At 37.6% G+C, this 26905-nt stretch overlaps 1 protein-coding gene across 5 annotated transcripts; it reads left to right on the top strand.

Moving 5' to 3' along the window:
- Positions 1–201: 201 nt before the first annotated feature.
- On the top strand, positions 202–26487 carry USP16 (ubiquitin specific peptidase 16). 5 transcript variants are annotated; one of them, XM_004429532.3, is made up of 18 exons: positions 202–320; positions 3465–3566; positions 5228–5406; positions 8645–8748; positions 9544–9647; positions 10564–10748; positions 11576–11671; positions 12265–12395; positions 12691–12778; positions 13839–13917; positions 15239–15330; positions 16149–16205; positions 17120–17296; positions 19291–19951; positions 21049–21143; positions 22071–22157; positions 26011–26167; positions 26275–26487. In XM_004429532.3, the coding sequence occupies exons 2-18, from the start codon at positions 3506–3508 to the stop codon at positions 26397–26399; spliced, it is 2478 nt and encodes an 825-aa protein (XP_004429589.1). In that variant the 5' UTR covers positions 202–320; positions 3465–3505; the 3' UTR covers positions 26400–26487. The 5 variants fall into 5 exon arrangements, with proteins under 5 accessions (XP_004429589.1, XP_087274306.1, XP_087274305.1 ...); XM_087418180.1 differs by lacking the exon at positions 26275–26487 and adding an exon at positions 22345–22414 and having other exon boundaries at positions 26011–26127; XM_087418177.1 differs by lacking the exon at positions 202–320 and adding an exon at positions 536–932.
- The last annotated feature ends 418 nt before the right edge of the window (positions 26488–26905 follow it).

Raw genomic sequence — 26905 nt, 5'->3', positions numbered from 1 at the left:
TACCCATATTTTAGATGCATGTAAATAACCCCATAGTTACTTCCGAGCAGACAAGACTCAGCGACAGCCAGACTCCAGGTGCAGCAGCGGCTGGACTTCCGGCGCCAGCCACGCGCAGGCGCCGATTAACTAGCGTCAGCCCCGGGGAACCCTGGGGGCCAAAGCCATTTCCCATAATGCCGCGTGCCGGAAGTTGTTGCTTTCTAGGGGTCACTGGCTTCGGCTCTGTCGCTCTCTATTCGTCACCGGGAGGAAGACCGAGCTTGCTGCCCAGCCTAAAGGCTCGTTAGGGGATGCAGTTATGGGCGCTGTCGTTGTGGGTGAGTTCTGGTCCCACTGACTCTGACTCGCAGTCACCGCTCGCCTGATTTCCCGCGCTCCTAGAGTCCGAATTTTCCTGCTCCCAGCTGGTTCTCTTCTGGAAGGCCCCGCGTCCTTAAGCACGTTACGCGGCCTCGGCCCGGTACCGCGTCCTCATTGGCTTCATGTCCTGTCAGTTCCAGGAGCTGGCCAATGAGTTGTCGGTGCTGGCGCCCTTCTCGACCCCCGTGGCCGCCGAGGTTCCCCCGTGGGTGCGGAGCAGTTGGAAGGGAAGCGGGGGTGTGGCGGGCGCTGCGCGGCTTTGGGCTCTCCACGGGTTGGCGCTGGGTTTGCTGTCGCGTCCGTATCGTGTGGTCAGTAGGAAAACCAAGATCTGTCACCTAACCGATTCAGTGCCTCTAGGGGAGGACAGATCTACGCGAAACTTGAAAGCCATGTTTAAGACCAGCTGATAAAGTTTTCCAAGCGCTTGCATTTTTAATGGAACCGAGTAGGCGTGGGAAGACTGGGAGGGCAGAGAGGGAAGGGAACTGGATTAATCTGAGAGCCGGCAAGATCAGCTTTGATTCGAATTTTGTGTGGAGTCCTGCAAAGAGTAATTTGCCAAGAAGGTAATTCTCCTCTGAAGGCTCGCCTGAGAAACGTAATAGATTTATTGATGTTTTATAGTTGATGGTACTCTCAGCACTTTATTCTCACGACTCATTAGATGCCCTGTAGAGTTGTCAAAAATTCGTTGGAGCTCTTTCCACATCATTCAAGTGACTCCCTCCTGTCCTCTGCCTGCAGCAATTACAATTCGTCTTTCAAGTTTTCCTTGGGAGTCTGGGCTACTGCAGTCCTCACACCAGATTTGCTAGTGCTGTCTTCATGACTGCAGACTTCTTCATTCTTTACCTTTTCCTCTTTCACCGGAACTTGTTTGCTTCATTCTTATGTACCTCCCTTTGCACCTTATAATCATCCTTTATGCCTCAGGTACTATTTTCTTTTTTCTATTTCAATGCAAAAAGTATTTCTTGAGAATCTACTATGTACTAACACTATGCTAGGTGCCATAGGCAATTCAAAGGTAATGCCTGAAACCATTTCTTTCTCCTAGAACTTTAGATTCCAGATAGAGAAATAACACATGTCCAGGTTAAAGATTTAAGAAGCAGCCCACTGTTGTATCTGATTAGGGGACAGGGTGAATCGTGCACACAACAAACACTGGGGAGGTTCAGCTGAGAGGTTTAATTAGAGTAGAATGGTTGCCTAAGGCTTCCTTGAAGTGGAATTCTTGGAGGACTGGTAAGAGGTGGATAGATGGAGAGAATGTCCCAGCTAGAGATCAGAGGCATAGGGGCACAGCAAGGTGTTTTGGAGTGGAGAATCCAGAAGAGACTGGCGTGATTGGAATGGAGAGTGGTGGTCTTGGAACCAAAAGATCTGCATGGTAGTTCCATCTCTGCCACCCTGTGATCTTTCATCATTTTGTTTGTGAGTTTCCTCCTTTAGGGAAATGCTCCATTTAAAGGGTTGTGAAAATCAAATGAGATAATGTTTATGAGAGGGCTTTGAAGATCAAAAGCACCATATAATTAAACTTCAGTGGTTCTTTGTTGAGAATTAATGACAGTCAGGATTACCAGAGCATCGGGGACCAATTTATAAAGGCCGTGAGTGCACAACTCAGGAGTGTCGGCTGGAAAACTGTTAAAAAGTTTGTAAAATATACCCTCGTTTTATATATACTCATAGGCTTGGTGTTCTTTTGTTAGTTGTTAGTTTATTCATTTATTTTGTAAACATGGAATCTTGTTACATTTTAGGTAATCTTTGGAAAGGTTAACAATTACCTGATGTAGCACTCATTTCTCATAAAAACCTTTTTGAATTACCTTTAATTTCGCTAACCCATCAAGAGCTAAAAGAGGAATACTTCTAAGACTCTAAGCCAGGGCAGGATGACAGCTAAGTATCAGAGTTAATTGGGAAACGTTTTCAAAAATATGTGCCATGTCCTAGTTTCCACTTAAGTCATCAGAATTTTAATAAGCATCCCAGGTGAAATTGCTATTATAGTTATTGAAGTGATTTTGATACTAAGTTATTCTAGTGTATGTAAAATACAAGTTTTCAAAATCACTATATTTAAAGTTAAGTAGACCTGTATATACTTTCATCCCTTTTCATGTTTTCTAATTTTTTATTTTTTTTCCTGAGGAAGATTAGCCCTGAGCTAACATCTGTCACCAATCTTCCTCTTTTTTTGCTTGAGGAAAATTAGCCCTGAGCTAACATCTGTGCCAGTCTTCCTCTACTTTATATGTGGGTTGCTGCCACAGCATGGTTGACGAGTGGTGTAGGTCTGTGCTGGGGATCTGAACCTGTGAACCTGGGCTGCCGAAGCAGAGTGTGCCGAACTTAACCACTGTGCCACGGGGCTAGCCCCTCTAATTTTGAATTGTTGACTAAAGAGGTGAAGATGTGATGTGCAGCTAGATTTGTCATAGTCTTCCAAACTGATTTTGGCAACAATATAGTAATGTAAATAGTTGAGAATGCAGTTGTAATCAATTCTTAGGTGATATCCATAGGAAATCCTGGTATGGAAAATGCAGAACAGTGTATCACGTTTTATATTTGGCTTTGAAATTATTTTGTAAATTTTCTAGCTCCGTTTAGGAGATTGTTTTCAGAATTATTTTTAATTTTTCTTAGAGAAATTATGAATTAAATTTGCATAGACTGCAGAGCTAAGAAAGATAGCCTAGAAGGAAGGGAAATTATGTTAAGTTTCAAAGTGCCACCGGCATTCCATATTTATGTAGTGAGAAGTTCAATTCCTAATAGTGTGAAGTGCCGAGACTTTTCCAGATCTCTGTAAGAAGATGTAGGTTCTCTCCTGACCTTTACACTCATTGAAAACCTCTTAACCTTTCTAAGAATCAGTTTCCTAAGCTGTGAAAAACATGGGTAATACTAACCTATCTACTTTAGAGTTCTTATTGAAAACGGTGATATATGTGAATGGTCTTTGTAAATTATAAAGTGTGAGAGACATGCAAAAAAATGTGGCTTAGTTATATTACTATCTCCTAGAGAAATATAAAACATAGTTTTTTTTTTTGTCAAGCTAACTTTATCTTGTTTTCTAGATGGTTATTTTGTGTCAGTAAGTAGTCCATAAAGTGCCAACATGGGAAAGAAACGGACAAAGGGAAAAACTGTTCCAATTGATGATTCTTCTGAATCTTTAGGTATGTTTCACCAATTGAATCTTTAAAGTAATATTTATATCCCTAAATGGACACATAATACTATGTAAAAATGGGATTAAGGTGTACTTTATTAATATGTAATTTGCGTTTTAATGTTTATAGCTACATGTCATTTAACAGTCTTTTCAACATTTTTAATGGCATGGTATTTCATTGACATAAAGGACCATGGGTCATAATTTATTTAGATAGTTTTTAACTTTTCAGTGTTATGAATGGAGCAATAGTAAACATTTTTATGGCTAAGTCTCTGTGCACATCTGGTTGTCTTCTTAGTACAGATCCTAGAATTAGAATTGCTGAATTAAATGATATATTAAATTAAATGGTATAAATTAAATGGTATTTCAAGATTTTTTTAGTTCTGTTGCCAAATTGCCTTTCAGAAGTGTTTTACTAATTTACAGGCCTGCTAGCAGCATAATAAAATGCCCTTTTCCCTGAACCTTTATCAATTATCAGTCCCTGTAAAAATTTTTGCTGATTTGCTAGTTGAAAAGGGTGTCTTCTTTTTTTAGTTTGTGTTTCTTTGACTACTTCCTGGGATTTAGTAGTTTTTCACATGATTTCATTTGCATTTATATTCTCTTGGTGCAAATTCATTGGACATAAAGCTAATTGTGACACTTGACTAGTTTCAAAATCTCCAGGGGCCCTGCAACAACTGACGCCCTTTAGAGTGGCTTGCAAAGCCTTTTACTGATCTGGTCCCAACAGCATTTTCTCTCAGGTCCCTTGTCGTTTATACACACATGTGACTGCCATTCTGAGGAGACAGCATGCACTTTTACGTTTTACACCTCCATACCTTTGTTCATGGGATGCGGCCTTGTCAGATTGTTCTTTACTCCCTGAGGTCCTAGTTTAAAGTGTGAGCTTTGAAGTCGAAGATACTGGAGTCCAGATTCTGGCATAGCCACTCAGAAGTTATGTGACCTTGGGCACTAAATCTGAGTTTATTCATACGTCATTGGGGATGGTAGTGTCTTCCTACTAGGGTGGTTGTGAGGATTAAATGAGATAATGTATGCAAAACATTTAGCATAGTGTCAGGCTCATGGTAAGTGCTTAATCAGTATCAGAAATTTTTATCAGTGTTAATATCTTCCGAGACGGTATAGACATTACCTCCCCTGTGAAACTTTCATTGACTTGAGCCTTCTCTTCTTGTGCTGCTATAGCCTATTTTAGAGATTCTTATACATTTATTTATTTATTTGCCTCTCCTGCCAGAATGTGAGCTACACAAAGAGAAGAGCTGTGACTTGGTCACTTTTCGGTTCCCTAGGATCTACCATAGTGCCAGGCCTGTGATAACTATATTGTTGACTGAATGAAGGAACTTCTCTACAAACCTTTAAAATCGAGAGAATAATAAATACAATAAAAGGCTTTAATTTAAATTGAAGTGAATTTGGGGTGGTAGTAGTTATAACTAGGACTTGAAAAAAGCAAAATTTCAAATTTTGGTAAAATCTCATTCTCACATAATCATCTCATAATATTCAAATATCAGATTATCTAACAATTTATTTATAGAGTAAATTCATTTTTGAAGTTCAAATCAAGGGTAAATTTTGAGATTAACTGAAGAAAGCCATATCTTACCTCATGTATTCCTCTATTATTTGTTTCAATAGAACCTATGTGCAGACACATTAGAAAAGGATTGGAACAAGGTAATTTGAAAAAGGCTTTAGTGAATGTGGAATGGAATATTTGCCAAGATTGCAAGACGGACAATAAAGTAAAAGATAAATCTGAAGAAGAAACGGAAGAAAACTCTTCAGTTTGGCTATGTCTTAAATGTGGCCATCAGGTATGCTTAGATTTGGATCAATATGAGATTTTATAAAACTCTTTGAACTTATTATAGAAGGTATCACCTAAAACACAGTATGGGTAACTAGAAAGTCAGCTGGCCCAGGTCATGTTCCCTGGAGAACAGACTCTGAGACTGAGATTTGGGTCTAGGTGGTTTATTGGGAAGTAATCTCAGGTCTCACTCCAGGAAAACAGTGAGGGAGGCAGGATTAGGCAGAGGGAGAAGCTGAACAAGAGGCAGTGCCACAGGGCCTTAGCTGATCCCACAGTGAACTGTGGCCTTCAGAGATGTCCTGAACTGAGGCAAGGGCCCAGGCCTTTGTGCTCGTGCATAGACCAGTCACTGGAAGTGGGCTGCCCCTGGAGGGGGGGACTAACTTCGAGCAAGGCAGGTCCCTTCCACTGAGGATAATTCCTGGACGTGGACAGACTGAGCTGTGAGCTCTCAGCTGGCCACATTCCTGGCAGCTGGGGGAATGAGTACCTTGGTCTTTGGAGTGGGTGGTATTTGGGTGGCAGAACAGCTCACAGGTATTGCCATGGTTCTAAAGGTCAGGGCCTCCTGGTCCCCTTTAGTGGGGGCAAGGTAAGTAGGCAGTGCTGTTGTGAAGCTTCAAGATCAGACAGAGAGCTGTTTGTTTTTCATTTCCTTTTAAATTGAAATTTAGGTAATTTAATTTAATAAATTTAATTTAATTTAATAAATAGGAAATTTAAATTGAGGTAATTATAAATTCACATGCAATGTAAAAAATAATACAGAGATATCCCTGTACACTTTGCTTGGTTTCCCCCCATGGTAACATTTTATAAAACTATAGGGTAATATCACAACCAGGCTATTAACATTGCTATGATCCATCATTCTTAATCAGATCTCCCCAGTTTTACTTTTCTTCATTTGTGTGTGTGTTGTGCATGTGCGTATGTGTATATTAAGTTCTGTACAGTTTTGTCACCTGTGTAGATTCGTGTATCCAGTGCCACAGTCAGTGTATCCAGTGGCACATTCATGCCACACATGAATAGTTCCAACATCACATGGATCTCTTGTGTTGCCCTTTTTTAATCATACCTGCTTCCTTACTGTCATCCCTCCCCCAGCCCCTGTATAGAACCACTAATCTCTTCTCTATTTCTAAAATTGTGTCATTCCAAAAATGCTGTATAGCTGAAATCATGCAGTATACAACATTTTGGGATTAGCTTTTTCACTTAATCACCTGAAGATTCATGCAAGTTGTGTGTATTGCTAGTTTGTTCTTTTTTATTGCTGAGTAGTATTTCATGGTATAGATGCACCAGAGTTTGTTTAGCTCTTACCCTGTTGGAGGACATCTGGGCTGATCCCATTTTTTGGTGATTACAAAAAAGCTGCTATGAACATTTGTGTACAAGTTTTTGTGTGGACTTAAGATTTCCTGTCTCTGGGTAAAATATCCAAGAGTGAAATTGCTGGATCATATGGTAATTGAATGTTTAGTTTTTAAGAAACTGCCAAACTCTTTTCCAGAGTGGCTGTACCATTTATATTCCTACCAGCAATATATGAGTGATCCACTTTCTCTGCATCCTTGCCAGCATTTAGTATTGTCACAGTTTTTTCTTTTAACCATTCTCATAGGTGACTAGTGATATCTCATTATGTTCAGACAATTCAAAAAAATTTGTTGGCAAAGAACATATTTATTGTTTATTTGTATTTGAAAGGTTTTCATTGAACCTCTTAAAAACATATGATGAGTATGAATGTATTTTGCTACTTCAAATTTTCCAGAATATATTTCCTATTATAAATTTTATTTATTTTGCTACCTTTTTAATTCCTAAGGGTAAGACAGTGTCTTAATTTTCACCCCACTGTAGTTATCTGTCACACTGTTAGCAAGTGATTCTTAACTGTTGTCTTAAGACAACTCATCTTATCCTTACATTTCAAATGATCTCAAATTGTGTTACAATTTTCCAAATTGATATCAAATTTTAATTCATTTATTTTAGGATTAAATGTTGAGTGGGATAAATTAAGCCAATAGTGTTTGATGCAATAGTTAAAGGATTAGAAGCCATTGATAAGTATTTCCCCTCCAAAGCATATTTTCAGCTAGGGTAGAAACAGGACCACTGATTGTTGTGTGGTCCAGGGGAGTTGGTGGCCTGGTTCAGGTAGATACACAGTGAAGAGCGATTTCTTAGCAGTGGTTTATCCAGCTAGAGGCAGAAAATCTGGTCATGTTCTTTTCTGAATAAGCCTATACAATCTTGTAGGTGAAAATCTCCCATTTACTTGTTCAGTTAGTGCTTATTGACCTCCTTCCATATGCTAGGTTTTTTTTGGTAATAGAAAGATTAATTCTGTTTTTTGTGCCTTTAGGATGTACAGTCCAGGGGAGAAAGGATAAAAACGTTAACAACTTTAATATATGGTAGAAAATAAGGAATGCCATCAAGAATTTACACAATGTTTTGTAGGAGTTTATTTACAGGAAGAATACAATGTTTTCTTATCTGGGAGGATAAGTGTAGGCTTCTGAGGGGAGGTGGCCTTTGAGTAAGATCCTGAAGTGGGTGGGATTTGATCAGTGGTAATAAAGGTAAAGGATTCCAAGACAAATGGAATAACGTGAACAAAATTTTATTGCTATGAAAGCACTGAGTGTGTCTTTAGCTGGTAGATGGATTGTGAATAGGCGAATATGGGAGTTAACCCTGGAAAGGTAGATTGGGGTCAGAGGGTATCAGGTTTGTTGATTAGGAGTTTAAGAGCAATTCATAATTTTTGAATTGAGTATATGAACAGAGCTTTGTTTTAGGAACATTAAACTGAAAAAAAAATAATGTATATGAAGAAAGAGGTTGAAATTAGGAAAATATTTAGGAAGCTGTAAGGACTGACTAGACCTAGTGACTAACTAGACCTAGACTAAACAAACTAGACCTGGTGAATGATTGCATTAGTGTGGTTTAGATGGGACTGGACAGGACAAGTTGGAGATGAAGAGTACTTTTAGCACATAGTTTTCTAAATACCTTCTTTCTTAGACGTCCTCAGTTGCCTATTCATATGTAAGTGTTAATAAAATCTGGACTCTCTCTAGAGTGTAACATTTTATTTTGAAAATTTTAGGAATGGCAGAATTTCTCAAGCCACTTCTTGTTCATTATAGATTATGAATTCTCTCCTCTCTTGGCGAATGTCTGTGGCTTTGAGGTTTATGATTCTGATTTTCTAGGGCTGCGGCAGGAATTCTCAGGAGCAGCATGCCTTGAAGCACTATATGACACCAAGATCTGAACCTCATTGTCTGGTTCTTAGTTTGGACAACTGGAGTGTATGGTGAGTTTCAACTCTTGTGCTCATTGACTGGAAATTATATGAAATATTGTAGAATACAGGTGTTGAAAGTGTTTAAGGAGCAAGAAAGTTAAAATTTTTGTAATATTTGTTTAAATACCATCACTTTCAGAAGGCTAGAGAATGTGATGTTCTGAGAAGCTTTTGCTTAGTATTGTACAAACACAAAAATTGTAGCATGTAGAAGACTTAGGAATCTTCACCCTTTTGTTGTTCTTGCTTGTGATATTATAAAGCATCTGGTAGGTTGTTTTTAGTTTAAAAATGGGACACTAAGAACAAATCCCAGATAAATTGAGAATAGAGTAAAATTTTGGCAATGAATTTGCATGAAAATAAATGTCAAGCTGGCATGTGTATTTCCTGTATTTTAACATCATTAAAACAGATTTTCTCATCTTTAAAAACCGTTTACGCAGCAGTGTTCATGGAACATCACCTGTCTATTGTAAAATTTGTTAATTTTGATGATATATGTCTGTATTTTGAAGAGTAGAAAAAACTTTTGACTTTAATGTTATAAATAGCCATTTCAGTAAAATGTTTGTTTGCAGTTTTTTCACAGTATTTATATGTAGCCATAAATTGGGCTAACCTTATTAATAGTAAACCAGAGTTAATATGGATAGTCTTCTTCAAGAAAATATAAACACTTTATTTTCAGTTTCTCTAGTAGAATAATTTGAAGGTTACACACTTTGGGTTCCAGGAATTATAATTTGTCCCCTTTTTTGGTTGTCAGTTTGTCACTTTTCTTCTCTGATTTTTGGGACACAGGTGTTACCTATGTGATGATGAGGTCCAGTATTGTAGTTCAAACCGATTGGGGCAGGTGGTTGATTATGTTAGGAAACAAGCTGGTATTACAACTCCAAAATCAGGTAAAATCATTTGTTTCTTAATATATACTGTAATGTGGTTCTATACGTCTGCTGATATTAGATTGGTTTACTGTACTACACAGTATTACATATAAGTGAATAACATCAGTTATGGTTGATTTTAAACTATGAAACTATGTTTGGTTAAGAATGTAAAACAGTGAGAATATAAATAATTATAAGGTGTTAGAAGAGAATCTGAGAAATAATCTAGTGAGGTTGATGAAGAGTCTGGACTTAGGAAAGGGCAGTAATGCTCTGTTCCCATCCCCTGGCACAGGGGCTTAAGATAGACCTACCTTATACTGAATTTACTTTGTTACATTTGTTTGGATGATATAAAAGTAAAGTACTTGTAGCTCTTTCAAAAGCCAAGATATACTTCTCAGATTTTTTTTCATGCGTAATTAAATGAATTGGGTTGGCATACATCATTTGCTTTAAGCTGGTTTAGATTTTTACAGTCACAGAAGTATCTTTGACAGAGCCAGAATTGTTTGTTCCTAACTTCAGGATTAGTTCTTGACCCATGGAATTGATTTAAAAATTTATTTCATGTCCGCATTCTTTACTTGATTAGTTTATACTCTAATTTCACAAGGTAAGACATGCTCATTTGTGAAAACTTTCGTGCTGTAAAAAAAAGGATTTATACCAAAGCATATACTGTTTGGTTTCATTTGTCAAATTAATGCTTACATCCGTTTGGAATTTTTTGTTTATTGTTTTTTTTCTCTCAGTGGTAATTTACTTATATTTATTAGAAAACATTTAAAATCAAACAGGTGACAAATAATATTAGGTAAAATTCACAGATTCTAAAACTCTGTCCCAAGTGTGGTTGCATTTGGTATGGCTTTATTTATTACACATTTTGCTAAATATTTTTTTCTTCTCCCTTTTTTTTTTAAAACAGCAAAAGATAATGGTAACATTGAGCTTGAAAATAAAAAATTAGAAAAAGAGAGTAAAAATGAACAAGAGAGAGAAAAAAAGGAAAACATGGCTAAAGAAAATCCTTCCACAAATTCTACTTCCCAGATAACTGTGAAGGGACTCAGTAATTTGGGAAATACATGCTTCTTCAATGCAGTTATGCAGGTGCCAGTGGTAATTTTTTCTCCCTTTAAAAGTCTAGTGTTTTCCTCATATTATAGGATGTTTTTGCATATTTGTTACTTACGGTATTGAGTTTTTTCCCCCTAAGTAATTTATGTCTATGTTTTCAAAGAAAACTCAAGGAAATGTTTACTTTGCATGACAGTAAAACACTGTGCTAAGCACTGGGGTACAATAGGGTTCAAAACATGAACATGAACATGAGGGCTCTTGCCCTCCTGGAACCTGCACTTGGATGGGGGAAGCACAGGATAACCTAGTACAGAAACAAATACCTGATTGCAAGGGGTGGTGAGTGGTGGTGAGAGAACCGTGGTGGTGGTAGGGTTGCTACTTCATATTGGATGGTGGGAGAACGCCCTTCTGTGGTGATGGATAAGCTCAGAACTGAAGTATTTGTGAGCCAAATAGAGTGGGGAGAAGAGCATGCTATTACTTTTTTTTTTTTTTTTTTTTTTTTTTGCTGAGGAAGATTCAGCAAAGATGTCAGCTAGAAGAGCTAACATCTGTGCCAGTCTTCCTCTATTTTGTATGTGGGTGACCGCCACAGCATGGCTGACGAGTGGTGTAGGCCTGCGCCTGGGATCCAAACCTGTGAACCTGGGCCACTGCAGCAGAATGTGCCAAACTTAACCACTACGCCATGGGACTGGCCCCATGCTATTACTGTTTGTTTCCCAGGATAGATAAAAAAGACTGCAGTGTTGATAGTGATTTTCTGTTTTGATAGAATAGATACTTAAGTAATATTTGAATAAATTGATACGCCTTTAAGTAATTTTCCTTTTCTTTTCCATCCTACATTCCAGAATTTGTCACAAACACCAGTGCTTAGAGAACTACTAAAAGAAGTAAAAATGTCTGGAACAATTGTAAAAATTGAACCACCTGATTTGGCATTAACAGTATGTACTTAAAAAATTTTTTTTATAATCAGTAATTTTCCTCTCTGAATGTCCTTATCCTAAATTATTTTAAAGAATTGTTGCTGATTTTCACCTTTCCTGTTAGTTTTGTTTTAGGCTACCGGGTTAAAGTTTCTCAGGCTCATAGAAATGATCCGGGGCCTTTACATTTATTTGCTGTGTGTCTGTCAGGTTTTGCTGTGCCCTGGTGTTTGGCCCTTCTTGGGAATGTTGTTGATATTTGTGAAGCTCTAGGCGTGCATTATTATTTTTAACGTTTTTTAAGATGACTTAAAAGCTGTCTAGCCAAATGAATTTCACCTTTTCCATTTTTATTATTTACATTTTACTTTGGCTCTTTGAATTCTTATGTAGTAAGTTTTTGATAATCTAAAACTAAAACAGTAGAACTGAATTCTTCATAAAACAGTCTATGACCAGAAACTTGCTCTATCTTTTGATGCACATTTGGAACTTTTAAATGGGACAGTCTACCAGGAACATTGGCAATGTAGGTTGACTAGTTAACGTTTTGGTAAAATAAATGATTTCAAAATTTGACTGAAGAAAGTGATTTTTATTCCCATATTCAGGAACCCTTAGAAATAAACCTTGAGCCTCCAGGCCCTCTTACTTTAGCCATGAGCCAGTTTCTTAATGAGATGCAAGAGACCAAAAAGGGAATCGTGACACCTAGAGAACTGTTTTCTCAGGTCTGTAAAAAGTGAGTATCTGCTTTGATTGTGTTTTTCATGCATCAGTAAGATGCTGAGAAATAATATGAAAAGATTAGTAACAGTAGAATCAACCTAGTACATATATTAAAGCATGCTTTATTTCATTTGGATTAAAAAACATTTACTTTATGTGAAAATTAAATCTGCCAAGGGTGGTGTTGGACTAAATAGACATTTTGAGAAACTAGAACACTCCAAGATTTGGGTTATGATCCTAAGGTTTTGTAAAAATAGTTTCATATTTTAATAGACTCATCATTGCTTTTCTTTTTTATTCTATAGAGCAGCGCGGTTTAAAGGCTATCAGCAGCAAGACAGCCAGGAGCTGCTTCGCTATTTATTGGATGGAATGAGAGCAGAAGAACACCAAGTTAGCAAATTTTGACCAGTGTAGTTTATAATCCCATCTTCATTCACTTGTCTGTCATTTGATGTCTTAAGGGTTATGAAAGCCGTGAAAACTAATTACTGAGGGCATTGTATTTTAAAATTTTTTTCTACTGTCAGCCTTTTCAACTGGTATGTTTTAATCATTAGAATGAATGAAGAGAATTAGAAATGATTCTCCTCTTCATGATGCTCTATTTTGCCTGATCTTTACAACATAATTGCTTTTTAAGGGTTCTGTTGTACCAGCCTGTACCAGGAGAGCTACAAAGTATTGGGAAGTGTTTCTCCCAAAACAATTCCCAGTTGCAAGGCACCCTTACTCCTATTCTGACTGTGGTTTAACACAGCTTTTTGAATCTAGGAAATATTTTCATTTTGTAAGAGTCAGGGAACATTTGTTGCATTTTAAAATTTTTATTAATTGCCAGGATGTACAGGATGTAAAGTAATGTATCTGGGGATGTGAATATAATTAATAATAGTAATAATATAGTGATAGCTAATATTCATTTTCTTCTTATGTCAAGCAGGTTCTCAGTATTTTAATAAATTACTTAGTCCTCACAACCATTCTCTGAGGTAGATGCTGTTGTCATCTTCTCGTTCCATACATTCTGAAGCTAGGGTGTACAAAAGTTCAGTAGCTGGTTCAAGGTCACCCCCTAATGTGGAGCTGGGCTTTGAGCACTGGAGTCTGTCCCTGTAGCTCTCATTTAACCGTTCTACTTCTAGGACATGATATTTCAGTGGTCTTTCTGAAGGAGGTGGGCATGTTCTGAAAAGCTTTGGCTTAAATAGTTTAAAATCTTGAAATGATAAGGCAGTGTCTTTATTCAGGAGTTAGTGATTGTTTAATAGGTGTAATTCTTTTTAGCTCCTTGAGTTAATTTTGAAAATGTGATTTTAGAAATTAATTTTTATTCATTAAATTTGGGGAGCTAATTCTTGATCACTTTCTTGACTTGATTGCATATTTTCTAAGGAAAATAACTATAAAATTGAAAATTTAATAGTATATCTATCCATTTTATTACTTTTAGAGAGTGACTAAAGGAATTCTTAAAGCATTTGGTAGTTCTACTGAAAAATTGGATGAAGAACTAAAAAATAAAGTTAAAGGTAATGTCTGACTTTTTGAACTAAAACACTATAGTTGAATTTCTCTGTGCCTTAGACAAGATTGCTGGCCACATGTATTTCGAACCCACAGTAACATAAAATTTCTCTTCATTACCATTAATTTAAAAAAATTATTCAGTACTCCAAAGGTGGCTATTTAGGAAAGTTTAACTTTTGGTGTATTGTATTTATGCAATATTATAGTGAAATTTATAAAGATAGAGGTAAGATGACATCACTTTTATTTTTCAAAAGCTTAGCCTTCTAATTAGCAATGATAAGTGAATTAAACTTGTCTGTGTAAGCTTTCAGTGGCTGGTTTATCAATCATGGAGCCACCTTCCTTCTTATTGTTGTGTGGCATTTAAAGATTTAGGACAGATCTGTCCAATAGAACTTTCTGTGATGGTGGAACTCTACTATATCGCTGCTGTCTGATACAGTAGCTGCTAGCTGTGTATGGCTGTTGAGCCCTTGAAATGTGACTGGTGCAACTGAGGAGCTAAATTTTTATTTTTATTTAATTTAATTAATTTAAATGTCCACAGATGACTAGTGGCTACTGTATTGTAAAGCACAGTTTAGAATCAGCACATAGCAACTCTTTGCCTCCTTGGTGGTCTTTAGGGCCTGGCCAGTGACAGAGAGAGTTATGGCTGCTGGTGTTACCTGAAATGAAATGTGTTTCTGTATAAGTGGACACCTGTCATTTGAATAAGGCTTATAAATTTCATGTATTTACAAAGTTGGGTGACCAGGTAGTAAAATTATATCACCTTATGTTAAACTTAGCAAGGTTATTTCTGGGAACATAGAAAAATAAAAGGAAGATTTTGTCTGAAACATTTTCCTAGGGGTTTTTTTTGGTTTTTGTTTATATTTTAAATGGAGTTCCATCTTAGAGTTCACAAAGCAAGTTACGTGCATTCTCTCCCAAGTTTGCTGCCGAATGTTGGAGTGTTAGAGCTAGAAGTAAGTCGAATATCATCCAGCCTACCACAATCTGCTCGTTTTACTAGTGGAGACATTGATATACAGCAAGTCTCACTGACTTGCACAATTTATCTTCCACTGACTAGATTTTGAATAAGAACTTTTTTTTCTTTTTCACGGGATGTGATTATATAATTGTGTTATGCTCAAAAGGGGAGTATATGCTGCTGACTGTAGCATGAAAATAAAATTATAGTAATTATGAATATAGAAAAATGAGTTTATGGGATAGGAAATTAAAAATAAAATTTTAGGGTTCGATAAGTAAGTGGTTTTAACTTATTCAAGTAATTATATAGGGATAATTGAGAAACTTTTCCCCTTATAGATTATGAAAAGAAAAAATCAGTACCAAGTTTTGTGGATCGCATCTTTGGTGGTGAACTAACTAGTACGATCATGTGTGATGAATGCAGAACTGTAAGTAGATGTAGTGTGGACTGGATTTATTCATTAATATTAGCATACAGTTTATCAGTTGTTTCTCATTTTTTTTTTTTGGGAGGAAGATCAGCTCTGAGCTAACATCCAATGCCAGTCCTCCTCTTTTTGCTGAGGAAGACTGGCCCTGGGCTAACATCCGTGCCCATCTTTCTCTACTTTATATGGGACGCTGCCACAGCGTGGCTTGACAAGTGGTACATCAGTGCGTGCCTGGGATCCGAACCTGTGAACCCTGGGCCGCTGAAGTGGAGCGCACGCACTTAACTGCTACGCCACTGGGCTGGCCCCTATCAGTTGTTTCTTTCAAAACCAGAAATGTCTGGTTTCATAAGATATTCTTTGTTCAACTACCCAAATATGCATAGTTCTTTGCTGGAACTATGAGGACTCCTTATATCTGGAAGAAGTTAGTTTAACATTTTAATTTATTTCCTGTAACCCACAGTCCTCAAGGCTGTGTAATTTTTTATTTCATTTTATTAAGCCTTTTATTTATTTATTTTTTTGTAGGGAAGATTGGCCCTGAGCTGACATCTGTGCCAGTCTTCCTCTATTTTGTATGTGCGACACTGCCACAGCATGGCTTGATGAGTGATGTGTAGGTCTGTGCCTGGGATCCGAACCTACGAACCCTGGGCCACCAAAGCTGAGCACACAGACTTAACCACTATGCCACTGGGCCAGCCCCAAGCCTTTACTTTTAAAACTTAGTGGTCCCCTCCATGATGTTACTGTATAATATTTAAAGTGAATCTTTTCTTTCCTTTTATGTTTTCTTTTTTTGGTTGGTTAAGGTCTCCTTGGTTCATGAATCTTTCCTTGATTTGTCTCTACCAGTTTTAGATGATCAGGTAAGACTATTGAGTTTGTTTCATTTAAGTAGAATTTTTTTTTCCTATGTTAGATTTTATAGGGGAATCTCTGTCACGTTTTCCAAGTTTGTACATTACTAGCTCATGGAGATATTTTTCTTAATCTATTTGACATAGAAGAATTTTAAAGATTTGAATAAAAAATGAGGTAAATACTTTTTATTTAAAAGGAGGATCGTGTGTCTAGAATTCTTCATAGATAATTAGCTTGATTAGTTTACATACAGGGAAGTATTTTTGTCATATTAAAAGTTACTATTTATTTTCATTATTTAAGACTAACCACAAATCCCTTACAGTCTTAAGTTCATAAATGTTAATAGACAGTATCTCAGTTTTAAGCCATGTTAATTTGGTTCTTATCAAGTAGTAGTAGGCAAAAAGAGAATGTGTTATGAATATTGGATAAATCATTATTCAACTTAATATGAATTAGGGGTCCCTTTAATCACTGTTACATAGTGATGAAGGTCTTATCAAACCTACTTTGTTTTCTCTTTCTCTAAAACTATCATTTACATGCAAAGAAAAAAGAATAAAAAGGAACACCTGTAGTGGGACATGTAAATCACTTATAAACAGAAAGTGCATTTAGAAATGGACATAATTACAGTGTGATACCACCTGCATCTAATTAAAGTCATTAGATTCCTTTCTATTATACTTGCATTTTTTTACTGTTTTATTTGTTTGTTTGCTTGTTTTCTCAGTATGTGAAGGTTGCTTTCCAGTATTTAAGATGAATAAATTTTGTCCTGGATATATTTTCAAGCATTGTAGAAAATAAATCTAGTGTAAAATAGGAATAGAAAAATTTAGGTAACATGAAATCTCTTCACCAAGCAGTAGTTGTAAAATTTTGTTTTTGGCCCATATTCTCTCCATATTTTAAGAGTGGTAAGAAAAATATAAATGGTAAAAATCTGAAAAAGACAATGGAGGATGAAGATAAAGATAGCGAGGAAGATAAAGATAACGACAGTTACATGAAAGAGAGAAATGATATTCCTTCAGGAACGAGTAAGCACTTGCAGAAAAAAGCGAAGAAGCAAGCCAAAAAGCAAGCCAAGGTGGGTAATTAGGAAGAAAACCACACTTTTCTAATTTCGTATTTCAAACTACAGTCATGTGCTACATAACGACATTTTGGTCAATGACGGACCATGTATGCAACGGTGGTCTGGTAAGATTAGTACCATGTAGGCTAGGTGTGTAGTAGGCTTTATCATCTAGGTTTGAGTTAAGTACACTCTGTGATGTTCATCCAATGACAAAATCACCCAATGATGCAGTTCTCAGAACGTGTCCCCATCGTTAAGTGACACGATTGTATTGAGTTTGACGTCTGAATGACATTGGTAGACATGTCTGCTATTTTGAATACAGCATTTTCATTTGGTAATTATAGAAGTGCTCATTTAGTATTCTCTGCAGGGAAGTTTCTTTGAGTATGTATGAAGAACAGGTTGTGCTTTTATTTTTATCCTGCATTACTTGTGACAACTTTTAAAAAAAGTTTTAGTTCGTTTTTAACAATTTTTTGAGTTGTTAATACATTGATGTTCAAAAATTTAAAAATATATAAATGTGTTCAATAAAAATCTCCCTCATCCCTCTCCTTTTATGACATGGATAACCACTTTGATTAGTTTCTTACATGTCCTTCTGTAGTTTCTTTTGGAAAATATCAAATACAAATAGGTAGTCTTGTTTTTCCCTCCTTTTAAAAATTATACACATTGTTTTGCACTTTGCTTTTTGTTTGTTTGTATCTACTTAATTAGATTTTTAGAGATCTTTCCATATCAGGACACAAAGATTCATTGTTTTAACAGCTGTATACTATTCCATTTTATAGTATATCACAGTTCATTTAACCATTTCTCTGTTGATTTAGGTTGTTTATAGTCTTTCCCTATAATGGCCAGTGCTGCAGTGAGTAACCCTATACGTATGTCATCTGTAGGGTACATTTGTAGCTTTGGTACATATTACCTAATTGCCCTCCACAAAGGTAGTGCCAATATAGTCCCACCAGCAACATGGCACTTCTGGTTTCTCCTGATCCTCGACAGCAGTGTGTTATCAAGCTTCTGGATTTCTGCCAGTCTGATGGATGGAAAATATTATCTCAGTGCAGTTTTATTTTCCATTGATTTTAATGTAAGTGAAGTTAAGCATGGTTTTATGTTTAAGAGCCATTTGTATTTCCTTTTCTTTGAAGTGTTTGCTTACACTCTTTCCCCATTTTTCTTTTAGCTGAAGCACATCAGAAAATATTTGTGTCCTTAGTCCTGTGTGCCCTTCAGCCTTCTGGCATTACAAGTTATCCTTGCAGGGCCTGTCCTTTTTAGTTACAACCAAAAATGCCAGTCACTTGAGTCTGCAGGCAGTCTAGTAGCTGGAGTCTTGATGAAATGCCTGTTTCTCCCTCTCTACTTGGAAATAGGCTACAAATGGCAAAGAAGGTGATTTTAGGGGGGAAAATCCTTTATTGTCCTCTGTACGCGTGGCTTCCTTGCTTCCTTCCTAACTTCGGGCCATTTGTTCCCTGGAATGTTTTCCTCTGTCCCTCTGCCCAAACCAATCCTGCACTTATGCATCCTTGAGTTTTCAGTCTGTTTTTTATCTCCTGAGTGAGACTTTGACCCAGTAGTTATAACTCACATGGATACATCCCTTCCTGTTATGTGTGTAATCACTCACCACGTGGTTTGATACTTGGCTTCTTGGATTTAACAGTCTTACCGCTCTGTCTAGGTCACTTCTCTTAGGACAGAGACCATGCCTTGCACATTTTTCTTTGCTCCAGTGTGACAGTTTTTGATGATTGGTTATTGTTTATTCCTGCTTTCAATTAAAGAACTTTTCTTCATAATTTATTTGATCCCTGAGAGTAAAGGAACTTTTAGAATGAGAAGTCTGGGAGTAAACTCTTCCTTATTAACTTATTTATTTTTAATTGATGAGTAAGAAAACCTGATGTGGTACACGTGTGCTCTTTCTCTCTTTTTCTTCCTCTGTGTCTCTATTTAAAAAAATATGTTTTGTTTTTTTTACGCAGAACCAACGAAGGCAACAGAAAATTCAAGGGAAAGTTCTTCATTTAAATGATATCTGTACCATTGACCAGCCTGAAGATAATGAATGTGAAGTTGAAATGTCACTTCAGGAAGAAGTGGAGGTTAAATCCAACCATATCTCACAAGAGGAAGTTACACATAAAGAATATTATGTTAATCACAAAGATTTGAATGGCCAAGAAAAAATGATAGAAATTGTAACTGACAATCAGAATTCCACAGAGGAAGTAGATATGAAAAATGTCAACATGGACAATGATCTGGAGGTTTTGGCGTCTTCTGCTGAGTGTACTAGGAATTTAAATGGTGCCCACCTGAAGGAAGGGAGCGATGGAGAAGTGGACATTTCCAGTGGTTTCAAAAACCTTAACTTGAATGCTGTTCTCCAGCCTGATGAAATAAATATAGAGATTCTCGATGACAGTCATACTCCTGGGACCAAGGTATATGAGGTCGTAAATGAAGATCCAGAAACTGCTTTCTGTACTCTTGCAAACAGGGAAGGTTTCAATACAGATGAGTGTTCAATCCAACATTGTTTATATCAGTTCACTCGAAATGAGCAACTTCGAGATGCAAATAAACTGCTTTGTGAAGTATGCACCCGGAGACAGTATAATGGACCAAAGGCAAATATAAAAGGTATTTAAATTCTCTCACAGAAAGTAAAATTAATGTTCAGGGGCACATTTTGCACTGCATAGGTAGAGTACTTTTGTTTCAGTTGTATCAGGATTTGGATGGCATCAGTAAGTTCCCTCTTCTGTGTAAATATTTTAGTAGAAGGATGGATAAGCAGGACTTTATTGTCATGGCTAGTACCCTGTGGCATCCCAACGGCAGTTAAAGTGGACAGTTTGCTCTCCGAAACCGTTCCCTGTGGGTAAGTCATCGCACTGGGATGTTATCACAACAGGATCCTTACAGATAGTGGGTATTTCTTTCACTTTCCTGTCAGCAGTTGCCGTGGCCCTCATCTCTGCACCCAGGAAGCCTCACTTTAATTCATCAGGGTAGTAAAGTGACATGCCCAGTGCAAGGTCCTGGGAGTACTGGAAGGACAGTGCTTTCTTACAATCTCCCTCAAATATGGAATAGAAAGATATTGATAATTCCCCTCCTCCCTTTTCTTTGAGCTTGAGTAAGTGAGATAGGGAGAGATCATGGATTCCTAAGGATTCTTACTAGAATTCTTGAAACATTTTAAAAGTCTAGCTTTTTTTAAATTTACATGTTAATAGAAAAAGTAAATTGTGTTGATCTTACAGCAGTTCTATTTGCTTTAGAGCAGGTGTCAGCAGACTGTCGTCCACAGGCCAAATTTGACCTGCTGCCTGTTTTTGTATGGTCTCTGAGCTAAAAATGTTTTTCATAGGTTAACATTTGAAAATGATTTTATGGTGGAGAATGCTTACTTTGAACCCTAGTTAACCAAAATGTTCTTTCTCCAAAAGTATTCCATTCTTTTCAGTACACTGCAGTCATACTCAATTATTATTATTATATTTTGAATTCCATCAGTAAAAATTTGTGGAAAATTTTCTCTAAAATATAAATAATGACAAAATATCCTTGATTTTGCTTCTTGGTCCACAAAGCCTAAAGTATTTATTATCTGGTCCTTTCCAGAAAGTTTATTGATTCTTGCTTTAGATGTTTGAAATGATTTTATGGCAAATCTGAATGCTTTAGAGGTCTAAATTAATTTTCATACTGCTAAAATTTCTTTCTTTCTTTAGGTGAAAGGAGACATGTTTACACCAATGCCAAAAAGCAGATGCTAATTTCTCTGGCTCCTCCTGTTCTCACGCTTCATTTGAAGCGATTTCAGCAGGTACCCCTTGTTTGTTACCCAAAATTTGTTTTAAAGATGTAACATCTGCTTTATTTGTATTGTCTCAATATGTTACTGTGTTTCTTTGGTTTTCTGTTATTTCTTAATTCTAACTTCAAAGAAGTAGGAAAGTAAAAAAATATATATGGGTAAGACAAAAGGTTTGATGAAGATACCATATCAAGGTGGAGGAGAAATTTAGGCACAATCCTTCCTCAGTTTTACTAGAACGCATGTTGCTCTTTTTAGTAATACAGCATCTTACTCTAACCTTAATTTCAGGTTTAAAAAAAAGACCAGTTTACTAGCTATATCTCACGCTTAGGAAATTTCCTGATATTTTTCTGTTTTGTGTGTGGTATTTTATTTTTACTGATCCTTGATAAAAAGACATTGGTGCCCTGGATTTTCATCATTTTGGTGACCCTGTCTTTTCTGGAAGACTTTTGCTATAAGCAGTACTAGTTTCAAATTCAGTTCCAAATTCCCAAAGTACCTTCAGAGCGTTTTCCCTCCTGTGGTTGGTATGGGCTTGGTTAATTGGGTGGGTTTTGATGAACAACTCACTAAGCTTGGTTAGAAAGTGAGGCTGAGAGTGTGCTTCACAGAAAAGTCTTCTACTGTTGCTGAGTTGTAAACACTCAAAGCCTCTGGACTAATCTGGCTTTTCTGGATGGCTAAAGCAGAAACGTTGAGAATTTTCTCATGGGTGCAGCTTTCTTAACGTGTTGGGGGGTGTGTGGTGTGTACTTAGCAAAAACAAACCAACTCAGCATCAGTTAGTGGTCAGGAAGAAGGGAGTTCCCTGAGAAGACTGGACAGGGCTGCATGTTGCCGTTCTTTCTGGCTTTGGAGTGGGACTGTAGTTAACAATGCGTACAGCTTTTCCAGGAAAAGAACTCAATCTGTCATCCCTCTTTTTTTTAGGCTGGTTTTAACCTACGCAAAGTTAACAAACACATAACATTTCCGGAAATCTTAGATTTGGCTCCTTTTTGTACCCTTAAATGTAAGGTAGGTGAAAATGGTCTTTTTGGAAAAATCCTTTAAGGGAAATCGTAGCTTACCCAATTCTCCAACAGCAACTCACATAAGTATGAAGTTGATAAGAATTACTGAGTAGAGTGAGTCTTTGATCTTTGCACATTTATAATTTTAAGATCTGTGATGAATCATTTTGAACATTAAATTGTTATTTCAGTTCAACATATTTTTGAACCTCCATCATTGTGGCGGACATTGTATTGGGAGGTGAGGGCACAAAAGTCAAGGTGAGCAGATATATTCGTGGATAATCTCAATTTAATATGGTTCGGTGTTAAAATTGGTATACACAGAGCAGGGGAGGTATGCGCTTAACCCAGCTTGTTGGCGGTTCAGGGAAGCTCGGTGAAGGTAGACCATGCCTCAGCTAGTACTTAAAGAAGGAGTAAGAGTTAATGTGATGAGTGAGGAAGAAACAGGTGTTCCAGGCAGAGGGAACAGCAGGAGCAAAGGCAAAGCACCCTGAAATGGCATGGTGGGTGTGAAGACTGACAGTATAAGCAGTTCTAGAACTTACAGTACGAGGTCTAGGGAATGCTGGGAGATGGAGCAAGAGAAGCGAGATAGGAATGAGGTTTTGGAGGATTATCATGGTGAGGAATTTGGGCTTTATCGTGGATGCAGTGGGGAGCCACTGAAGAGTCTACAGCAATGAAGTGACAGCCAGGTCTGTCTATTACATAGATTACTTGCTGAAGCCTGGAGGCTGGATTTTAAGGAAAAGACTAGAGGCAGAAAAACAAATTAGGAGGCTCTTGAATTACATCAGTCAATAGATGCTGAGGGCTTAAACTAGAGCAAGAGATGGGGAGATTGAAGGAATATTTCAGGAGGTAAAATTAACCAGACTTATGATCAATTGGCTCTAGAGGATGAGGCAGTGGCCTCTAAACGGAGGCTGAGGGTGGCACAGAAAGAGGAGTTGACCGTGATTCCCAGGGCCTGGTTGAGTGACTAGGCAGATGGGCAGGTGGAAGGCCATACAATGAGGTAGGAGATGTAGGGAGAAGAGCAGGTTGGGAGGTAGAGAGAGGATAACAAGTTCAGTTTTGGATTTTGAGTTTCAGATGTTTTTGAGATTCATGTGGCTGAGGCCCAGGGCAGAGAGGTTAGGGCTTGAGATAAAGGTTTGGAAATCAGTATATAGGTGGTGGTTAAAACTATGAGAGGATAGGGGCCAGACCAGTGGTGCAGTGGTTAAGTTTGCATGCTCCGCTTCAGCAGCCTGGGGTTCACAGGTTCGTATCCCAGGTGTGGACTGACGCACCACTCATCAAGCCATGCTGTGGGGGCATCCCGTATACAAAATAGAGGAAGATGGGCACAAATGTTAGCTCAGAGCTAATCTTCCTCAGCAAAAAAGGAGGATTGGCAATGGATATTCGCTCGGAGACAGTCTTCCTCATCAAAAAAAAAAAAAAAAAAAAACTGTCAGAGGATAGGATCCGCTGTGTAGAGCATGGAGAGAGAAAGAGAAGAGACGGTTAATGACAACTCTGGGAAGCATCTGGGTGTAAGAGGTGTAGGTAGAAGAGGAGGACACCACCAAGGATCTCAGCAAATCTCCGTGTTGAAGAAGAATTGGGAGAAGCTATACTGTAGTACTATATGTACTCAGATTTCAAATATTTAAGTATAAACATATTAATAAAGTCTTAATGTGCAAAAGTTGAAATGATAGAAATTCTCCCTTTCTCCCTCCCAATTAAAAATTCTCTAAGAAAGGTATTTCAGAGCTGGTGGATAGAGTGAGTTATAATTATTTTTATATTTCCATAGGGCAGGGCCATTTTTGCTGGTAAATAGAAACCTTTGGTTGGATTGGTTTTGAATACAAGGTCATCAGGAATCTATCTTTTGCCTAAAATGCCATTGCCCTGTGTTCAAGTTAAAAGGAAAGGACTCAGTGGCCTCAGTGTCAGAATATCAGAGAAAAAAAAACAAAGTATTTATGGATTACACAGTATAGAGGTCAAGGCAGATTTTTCAGAAAGTGTGGGTAACATCAATGGGTTGTGAAATAAATGAGAATATTGGAGATGAAGCATGTAGATATGTTAGAGGCTTTGTTGAAAAGTGGTGGATCAATGAAGAATTTTTTTTAAGTCTGGGAGACTTCAGTAGGTTTGTAGGCCAAGAGAAAAATGTGGAAGTTGAAGATAGAGAAAAGAGAGAGAGTATTGATTGAGCAAGACTCTGGAGGAAGCTGGAAGAACTGGGATGAGGACACAAAATTGGAGTATCGTCTGTGAACAAAAGGGAGAGGATACTTCATCTTCCTGAGAAGGGGCAACTTGTAGTTGGGTAGGTTGTGCGTCAATTTTCCTGAAGTGGGAGATGAGGTCAACTATAGAAAATAAAGCGTTGGGGGATAAGGAGAGGCTGAGAGAGAGTAGTGGAAGTTTGGGCCAGTTACTGTGAAGGACATTCATGGAAGAGGCAGCTAGGAACAAGTTATAAGGTTATACGGTCACACAGAGGACCCTGATGAGGTAGAAAATCATGAATTTACTAATCTGCATGGTTATATAAGTTTGTTTCCTAGCAATAGCAGCTGTCTCCGTGTGGGGTTGGGGAAGGTAGGTTGTAGGATTCAGAGTAGGGTTTTGTGATGAATTGGATATGGTGGCAAGATTGGTGGTGGGTCTAAAGAGCTTATTTTTGAGAGTGATACATGTGGTCTAAGTTCTCAAACTTTAATGTGCATGTGAATCACCTGGGAATCAGTAGGTCTCGGGTGGAGTCTAAGAATCTGCATTTCTAATAAGCTCTAAATTAATGCTGATGCTACTCTTCCATTGACACATTTTGAGTAGCGAAGATACAGACTTTTTATAGGAATGAGGCCAAAAGAGGCTTCATAGGCCAGGAGAAAATGAGGATTGGAAGATCCTGTTAGGCTGGAGTATAGGTGAAATGAAAGTTGGAAGATTGGAAGAAATGTGGACTGAGACTAGAAAATTAGTAAGATTTCTGAAGTCAGACAGTTCAGAGTGATGGCCAGTTCCAGAATATAGTCCTGGTTGTAGTTGGCTAACATGGAATGTCTGTGGAAATCCTGCGGGGCTCATTGATGGACACTGAAATCCCTGAGGAAGCTGACAGGATTTGGGGTGAAGAAGTATAAAATTCTTCAGTGAATAGGGGGCCGTAGATTAAAGAGATGACAGTACTGTGGAAAGACAGTGATGCCTGTTCAGGAGGACTTTTTACAAGAGAACATAAATGGAGTAGTCGTCTGAAAGGGGTTCCCAGCTCGGAGAAACCCGACCCTCCTCCCAGCCCTATGGGATATGGGGTCTTAAAAGAATAAGCATCCTCCACTCTAGGTGGGGAAAGTGAGCACTTGAGAGGTTAAATGTGCTTCTCACGAATCCCTAGGGGGCATTTGAAAATGTAAGGGTGGTTTTTGGCAAGACCTAAATGCTTTCCTGTTGCTGTTAAAGGCTTACATTCTGGGCAGGAACTAGAATGACCGAGTTGTGAGGTATTTTGGAATTATCTGATCCCAAGACTCCAAGAAACTCGGGCAAGTTCAGTTAAGTATCTTGGCCAGGAAACTGTGATTATAGCAAGCGGCCTCTGGTTTATGTTCTTCCAGCAGAGAAACGACAATGGCAACTTTCTAATAAAAACGTTGTGACACTAATCAGTAGGCTGAGAAAAGGTAGGGAGAAAATAGTAGTCAAGTTCAGATTCATGAATGGTTTCTGTATTCTGAAAGTTAAGGGTTAGAGACCCTTTGCATAGTTGAAAATTATCTTGCCAATTGCATCTGTATAAATGAGACTAGAACTAACTTGAATTCTATTCATTTTTAAAGAATGTTGCTGAAGAAAATACAAGGGTACTGTATTCCTTATATGGAGTTGTTGAACACAGTGGTACCATGAGGTCAGGGCATTATACTGCCTACGCCAAGGCAAGAACTGCAAATAGTCATCTCTCTAATCTTGTTCTCCATGGTAATATTCCACAAGGTAAGATATCCTGGAAAAGTCTAGTATTCAGCAGATTATTATGGCAAAATCAAAAAATAATGAACTTGAATCTTTCCATTTATATTTGATTTTAATTTCCTCGACAGATTTTGAAATGCAATCAACCAAAGGGCAGTGGTTTCACATCAGCGACACACATGTGCAGGCTGTGCCTACAACTAAAGTACTCAACTCACAAGCTTACCTCCTGTTTTATGAGAGAATACTCTAACAATTTCAGAAAGTGCTTTCTCTGGAAACATGTTTATGACTTTTATAATGGCTGTAATAATAATAATAAAGACTAACTGTAAATCATGTTCACTTAAAATGAAATATATGCCTGAAGAAATCATGTTTACTGAAAGGAAAATACCTAAAATTTACAATGGTTTTGTATGGTCATAGTGGCTTTTATTCCTGCTTCATTTCTGGAAAGGATTCAGAATTACTTAAGTCCTCTGTGCTTAAATATGTCTGGGTGGTGGGTTGCAACACATCAATAAACTTGACTTACCCCCAAAACTTGTTTTATTACTTAGAAGATTTTAGGTTGTATTGACTCAATAACCCTACTAGGTAACATTTTAAAAAATGTTTCAGGCTGACTGGCTAATGAAACTTCAAGTGTTTTAAATTAATTGGGAGAAACACATATAATTCTTCTGATGCCGTACAGTGTGCATAAGCTGGGCCTAACTCTGCACTTGCTCTGTGCAATTGTTAACTGACCCAAGG

This window comes from Ceratotherium simum, chromosome 27 (assembly GCF_057802395.1).
Source record: "Ceratotherium simum simum isolate JZ-2026a chromosome 27, ASM5780239v1, whole genome shotgun sequence".
NCBI classification, from domain to species: Eukaryota; Metazoa; Chordata; class Mammalia; order Perissodactyla; family Rhinocerotidae; genus Ceratotherium; species Ceratotherium simum.
This window is presented reverse-complemented; position numbering and strand designations above follow the sequence as displayed.